General features: G+C 40.5%; 1 protein-coding gene across 23 annotated transcripts in view; it reads right to left on the reverse strand.

The window, feature by feature from the left end:
- Positions 1-6,669, reverse strand: part of ldb3a (LIM domain binding 3a) — a 41,418-nt gene extending 34,749 nt beyond the window's left edge. For 5 of the 23 annotated variants that reach the window (XM_081725324.1, XM_081725322.1, XM_081725319.1 and 2 more), the window contains exons 1-2: positions 6,553-6,665; positions 3,400-3,596 (exon numbers count right to left, since the gene is read on the reverse strand). In XM_081725324.1, coding sequence (XP_081581450.1) covers positions 3,400-3,495 — 96 coding nt within the window. In that variant the 5' untranslated portion in view covers positions 3,496-3,596; positions 6,553-6,665. Of the gene's footprint in view, positions 1-3,399; positions 3,597-3,807; positions 3,957-6,552 lie in introns of those variants that run through there. The other 18 variants (XM_081725313.1, XM_081725306.1, XM_081725309.1 and 15 more) reach the window with 8 other exon arrangements.
- Positions 6,670-7,018: the final 349 nt, after the last annotated feature.

The raw sequence follows: 7,018 nt of genomic DNA on the forward strand, positions 1-7,018 counted from the left end.
TCATGAGTTCCTGATGACAGACAATTTTGCAAAGTACATTTACATTTACGTCATTTAGCAGACACTCTTATCCAGAGGTCTTATCCAGACAAAAGTGCTTTGTAGTTTACTCATAGAATATATCCTAGTACAGTACAGTAGGTTAGAGTCCAACATAGCAATGAACTAGAACAGTGTAGAATACAGGGATGAATGCTGATACCTAGATGTGCAAAATACATAAGGTCTATCTTAAACAATGATAAGTGCAATAAACAATAAGTGCTAGAGTTTGTTAAACAACACAAACAGTACCCTACAATAAGTACTAATTTACTAATTTAGTCAGTCAATATGGGAACAGGGTCAGTTGTCCTTTAAAAAAATAAATAAATAAATTATATATATATATATATATATATATATATATATATATATATATATATATATATATATATATATATATATATATATATAAAAGTTTTTATTTATTTATTTATTTTATTATGAAAAACATTATTAAGATCTTAACTCGTTTGCCCTTATCAGAAATGTGAAACAAAAAAACATGGTAAGAATTAAATAAGCATTACATGGTAAGAATTAGCATGCTGAGCTCATAGTGGACTCATGATTTAAGCGAGTTACTTTATTTGGTTACGGATTGAAATGGCTGATTACATTCACAGCGTCTGGCGGACGCACCTATTATGAGCGACAGTGCTACATATTTATCAGTGTGACTGTACGAGTGGCGTGACGTTACTAGCACCACGTGTTACCTGCTCGACCAGGTGGGCCGCAGGAACATGACAAAGCGACCCTCCGTGCTCAATCACTTGCACTGGGGGTGAAAATATCAAACAATCTAATCTGAAGGTAGCGATGCATCTGCACTGATTTTGTAATGATAACAGTGATTATAATCTGTTAAAATAATATTAACAAAGTGAAAATTAAAACAAAATATAGAGTTTTTATAAGCATAAAAATCCAAGGAGACGTGTCACAGGAGCGGCAGCAAAGAAGCGCGCTGGGTATGGCTAATGCTAGCTGCTCACATCCAGTCTGACATTTGGCCAACTGCAGACTAAAGTCAAGTTAGGCGCATGGATACGAGTGCAGGCATGGAATTAAACAACGGCGTATTTAGACAAACACATCTCATCTATTGCAATGCATTACTCTGAATGTGCAGTTAATACAGTTCTGTTTATAGCAGTTTATTGTGCTGGGTGACTAGTGTTCGAACATCTGAAGTTTCAGGGGCGAGGTGGTAAAAAAAGAATCAAGATTATTAGGCCTGGACTATATGCTATTTTAATATTTTTAAAAATGTAAACATATATATTTAGCTTATAAAACATATTTCATTGTTTAAAATATAAAAATAGTGATCTAAAAAGGGTCTTGATACAAATAACATAAAATGTAATTAATCAATTATTTCAACTGGATTTAAGCAAAAATATTTGCCATCTCTATATCCAGCAGCATAAGAATTTTAATTAATTCTAAACCTTAATGAAATAATGGCAATGAACATAATGAAATGTAATAATGTATTGAATCATTTTCTAAAACATCATAATCCAGTTAAATCAGGTAAGAGATTTACAGCCATACCATCCTTTACATTCACTCACTGAATACAGCGTTAGCACCAGCTAAGGCTGTGTACAAATTTCTACATCACAATATATTGTAAACATTTTTTATTGATATGCAAATCTGAAAAAATAAAATGTAAAATACAAAAAATATCTGATCACACTGACCAGTTTTACTATGTACCTATAACTGTAGCACCATATGTGAGTGTGTCGGTTACTGAAGGCTTCAAGCACTGACAAACATTTGTTTTATCATGTGTCATCCTTCACAGTACCATACCATAGTACCATAAGGTATAGGACTTGGTCACTTACAAATGATACTCCCCATCTAAAACAGCACATATGCATGCACACACACACACACACACACACACACACACACACACACACACACACACGCACTTCCACCTGTCTCCTTCACATCTGGCGTCCAACAGCAGCACACCCGCCTGGCTGTAGTTAAAACTGTCATTATTTGGGGGTATTTTTAGAGGAACACCCCCGCCTGTCAGACCAGGCCGCCTTGGGTCTCACCTGTCGTCACGGTGATAGACTAGGCCTTCTGTTCCTTTTCTCCTACTGCAAGGGGAAAGCCTTCTGGCCTCGAACTTGACTCACACTCCTGCATTTAGCCGGGCTTACTCTCAACCACAATCAAACTCTAACGCCAAGCTCCGGCCAAAGTGCAGAAGCAGCCTAAAGACAGTGGTGGACCCAACTATGTTTGGATGTAACAGCAGAATTCTGTACCCATACACAAAAGCAGTGTGATGATGACTTTCTACTGAACATGACTGGTAGGACCATTGAAAATGACACTCCGCAAATGGGGGTTTATATCATGGGAGTGACATATGTGGAGACCTAACCAGAGGACGGGTGGACATACAGTCTCTCCTGACCATGAGGCATGACAGGCAGGGTGACAGAATAGGAATGCATCATCACCACGTGTCGGGCTTCCAGATACTACATTCTGCCACCTTCTACATTGGTTTTTTGAAACCCTTTAATGTCAGCCTGACTATTGAGTGGCAAGACTTTTCTCACCAGAGCTGAGAATAGTGCAGTCTAGCATTTTAACTCACGGGCACATGGATACACACACAAACCCCCCCCCCACACACACACAACACATACAGTTGAGTGTAGATACAGTAAATAACCCATATATGTATTTCTGTGCTTTGTAATCAACTACATCTCACGGTCATGGCCTGAAGTCATAGTTCCAGATCATATGTGGAGAGCTATAATGTCTCTTACACAGAACACAATGAGAACGCCTTCCTCTGAAGTTTAGAATTTCATTCCTGTCTCATATAATGACCAAAATGAAGTCACAAAATAAACTTATTGTCCTAGTGGACATTTCAATTTCCTACTGATCAGTATCCTGATCCACTGATTCTTTTCAGACAGATAATAAAGCAGCACAGAAAAGGAGTCTATACCCGCACGCACTAAGAGTCATAAACATGAAATAGCCAGTGGAATAACTGTTGATTATGTTATTACTACATGAAGGATAAAGCCTACATCTCATACACCCTGGATCAAGCACACAGCATGAATGAACAAGATCGAACCAAACCAAAGCCACAAACTCAGTACGTTCAGAGCGTCCTGTGGGAATGTGTACACTATACATCTTATCTGCTTTGGTCAGTGGCGCAACCTATGCAGCTCTCATTCAAACGCAGGCCACAGACTGCTCTGAGCAGAACCAATCAGGCTTAATCTCTCAGTCTGAGGGGCTTCTGTAAAGTGGCCTTAGGCAGCCCAGGCTTCTGGGGGACCTTACCCGGGAAATGGTGAGGGGCATGTTGAAGTCCTTGCCTCCTTGCAGGCGGAAGCCATAAGGCGCAGGTCCGGCGAGAGTCACAGTGTAAGCACTCATTGTTCAAAAACACCTATGCAGCTGGTTTGTTTGGGTTGAACTTCGGCCTCCAAACGGACAGGAAAAATGGAGGTGCAGGAGTGGCAGGTGCCAAGTAGCCTCTGAAAGGAGAAAAAAAGATGTAAAAAATATGAAGGTGGGAGAAAAAAAAGAAACAACCCCCCCCCCCCCCCCCCCCCCCCCGCCACCACCAAAAACAGCAAGTAGACAGGATAAGTAAAAATGTATGCCACAACAATCAGTTTTGGCCCACCCAAACTATAGCTAGAGTGAAATAATGAGGCAGAGAGAACAGAGAAAGAGAGATCTTGCCTGCTCAGATGAGCTGGAGTGACAGCCTAAGAATAGCGGCCTCTCTGCAGAAAATGATAGTACTGAGGCATTGTGGGGAGGGGTGAGGGGTAGGGTGGGGTGGGGGGGCCCTTATATGGTGTGTAAGGGGACACCCACAATGTCAGGCCTCCCATGATTCACAGGGCTAATATAGCCTTCTCTGTGGCCTAAGGATGTTTCTAGACCACTTTACACAGTGGCCAGTGCAGCAAATAGGTTATGTGATCAAGGCAATTAACAAAACAAAATGTCTCCATCACAGTGATTAGGAAGAAGCTATAATGCCATTTGTAAATGCTATTTTGGAGCACACCGTATGCGCGACATTATGACAGTCTAGTGTTATGACCGAATCCGATTTCCAAGCTATCAATAGATGCATAGATTATAAAATACAAATAGAATTATATTAACATAGATAGAATTCTATTATGCATAGAATTTATATTCAGTGGTAATTGCATTAGGGAAAGCAATTAGGGAAACAGGAACAATAAAACATTATAATACAATTAAGACATACTGGGCAGAGCCAAGCCCCACTGACAACATGACTTAAGACATACTGGGCAGAGCCAAGCCCCACCCACAACATGACTTAAGACATACTGGGCAGAGCCGAGCCCCACCCACAACATGACTTAAGACATACTGGGCAGAGCCGAGCCCCACTGTCAACATGACATAAGCAGTGTGACATCACTTGGACTGGGAAAAGAACCAAAAACAGACAAAAGAAGTTTCCAAGAATGTACTCTGAGACTTTTTATTAAACCTTTATCTGCTACTTTTATCTGCTTTGCGATTTCCCACAACCTCAGTCCTGCCATGCTTCAGGACTTAGTGAAGTTTTCCAAATGTACACATGCTGTTAATTCTGTGATTTAAACTAGCAGCATTATTCTAGCAGCATTATTCTATTTTCACCTAAATTGTTCTTTCACTTCGTAATTAAGCTGTACTGCACTGTAAGAGGTTAGCAACGGTTCCTCAGAAGTAAGTCCGTGAGAGATCCTGCTGCTCTCACTCCTCTCTGCACACAGATAAGTGAGAGGGCCGAGAGCATGATACGAGGCAGGGACCTGATCGCTTAAAGCCTGTTCCCCCGGCCTAATTTAGAAGCCCTACTCTCCAGTAGCTAAATTTAGAACTCTTTGTCAGTGGAAGAATTTGAAGTAATACTCAAGTGTTCTGAACTCAAGCGCCCATGATAATGTCACAAGCAGGATTACAGACAGCAAGCATGAGCAGTAATGTGGCAAAAGTAGAAACATCCTGTGCATGGCGTCACTGTTGGCATGGATGCTGTCAAGTTGGTTTTTATTGCATCAGTATGATATCAGGGTCGATAGTAGGATGTGTCAGTAAACATCTGCTTGCATGCAATAAAATATGGTTACTGTGGCTTAGGTGAATTTCAGAACAAATCCCTTCTAGCGTGGTGACTTTAATGTAAGGGACCCTCTGTCTTATTTTTATTGGTTTTACACGAGACGGTTTGACTGCAATCTCAGATTGGCTCTACCAACATAGCTTTGTCATGGCAAGTTTAAGCCACTATTATTGAAAACATAACTTGCATAAACATAACACTCAGTTGATCATTGAGACCACTGCAAAATGAGTTTGTAAGTCACTGATTATCAACAGTACGTCGGCAGGGAGTGATTCCACACACCCACCTGAGAATACCCCTATTCACTCATTTACACACACACACACACACACACACACACACAAACACACACACACACACACACACATATACACTTAAAGGTAACCTACCAGATGGGTACACCCACTGACATTCTAGTCCCTTACAACAGCAATGCAAAAAAACACCAGAACAAACACATCTAGAGGGGGAACTCACAGAACACACTACTCTGCAATATTTACCACAGAAGGACCAGAGCAGTCAAAGAGACAGGGATCCTGAGGGATCTGTACAGATCTAGCCTTGAAAAAGAAATGTATCTGGCATAACAGGGAACTTACAGTATCTGAGGTAAACTTGGTTATAAGTAAACCTAATACATATAATACCTTTGTGTTAATTAAAAAGACATTTATGTCAAAGCGAATGAAACAGACCATTATTGCAAAGTCTACTGGTTTACAATAAAAAAGGAAAATTGTTATGTGACCGAAAGTCCAACGGTAGGTAATATAACTAAAATACCTAATTAAGCAAAATTAACCCAAAACAAATAATGCAGACTGAAAGTATTTATACTGGTAAATAACAATCATTATCAACCCAACACTAAAAATGTTTACAAAGTTTACTGTAATGGTCATATGAATAATTTAACAAATTTAACAAATTAGTGGGGGAAAATAGACTACTGCTTCACAGCAAATTCTGTAGCAAAGATAATCAGGTGGTCCTTCATTGCCAGCGTGTTCCAAAGCAGACTTTAAACCCGTCAACCACCTGTCATGGTATTTGGCTACCTGTCCGTCTTTTCCACATGCCTGCACAAGCCGTTTGTCGGCACTTTGTCTACATAAGAAATTAAAAAAAGGGCTTCCGCACTTAAACCAGGGTAACTGCGAGCGGGACACGTAAGGTGCTTTTATTCCTTTCGTCTTTAGCTCTATTAACGAACGCGGTGCACGTCCTGTTTGCGCTTATTCCCCGAGTCTCGCGCAGCCTCCGCCATACCGCAAAAGTTCAGAAAGTGCAAAAACTGCTGAAATCACTTCACTCGGTCAGCGTACATTTCATTGCCGCAGCCAAGACAAGTTTCCGTACAGAAAGGCGCATCTTCCTCCCTTCAACTCCGGTAAGCGGTGGCACTCACACCAGCTCGGTCCGCCTCCCGGGACCCTTGCCTACGCAGGCGGGGGGGTTCAATAAGGATTATTAAAGCGACAGTCCTGGGTCGGTTATAAGGTGCGTCGGAAGAGGAAAAGGAAAATTGTTTTGATGAGAATAAATATCTTTACCTTTTTTTTTTTTTGTCTATAAAACGTACAAACACTGTTTGACATCGCCGGTCTATGGTGAACGCGTACTAAATGTAGACTACAGATGACTCTGAAGAATGAATTGGCCAGTGGATTTGAAGGTATAGGAATTACTTCTCCCTTTAAACAGACAAACTTCTGAAAAGCCATCTGGAGTTTGAACATTTTAAAATTAGGATGATTATAATAAATTATTCATTAGAATTAATCATATCTC

This window comes from Electrophorus electricus, chromosome 12 (assembly GCF_041902795.1).
Source record: "Electrophorus electricus isolate QZ-2024a chromosome 12, ASM4190279v1, whole genome shotgun sequence".
NCBI classification, from domain to species: domain Eukaryota; kingdom Metazoa; phylum Chordata; class Actinopteri; order Gymnotiformes; family Gymnotidae; genus Electrophorus; species Electrophorus electricus.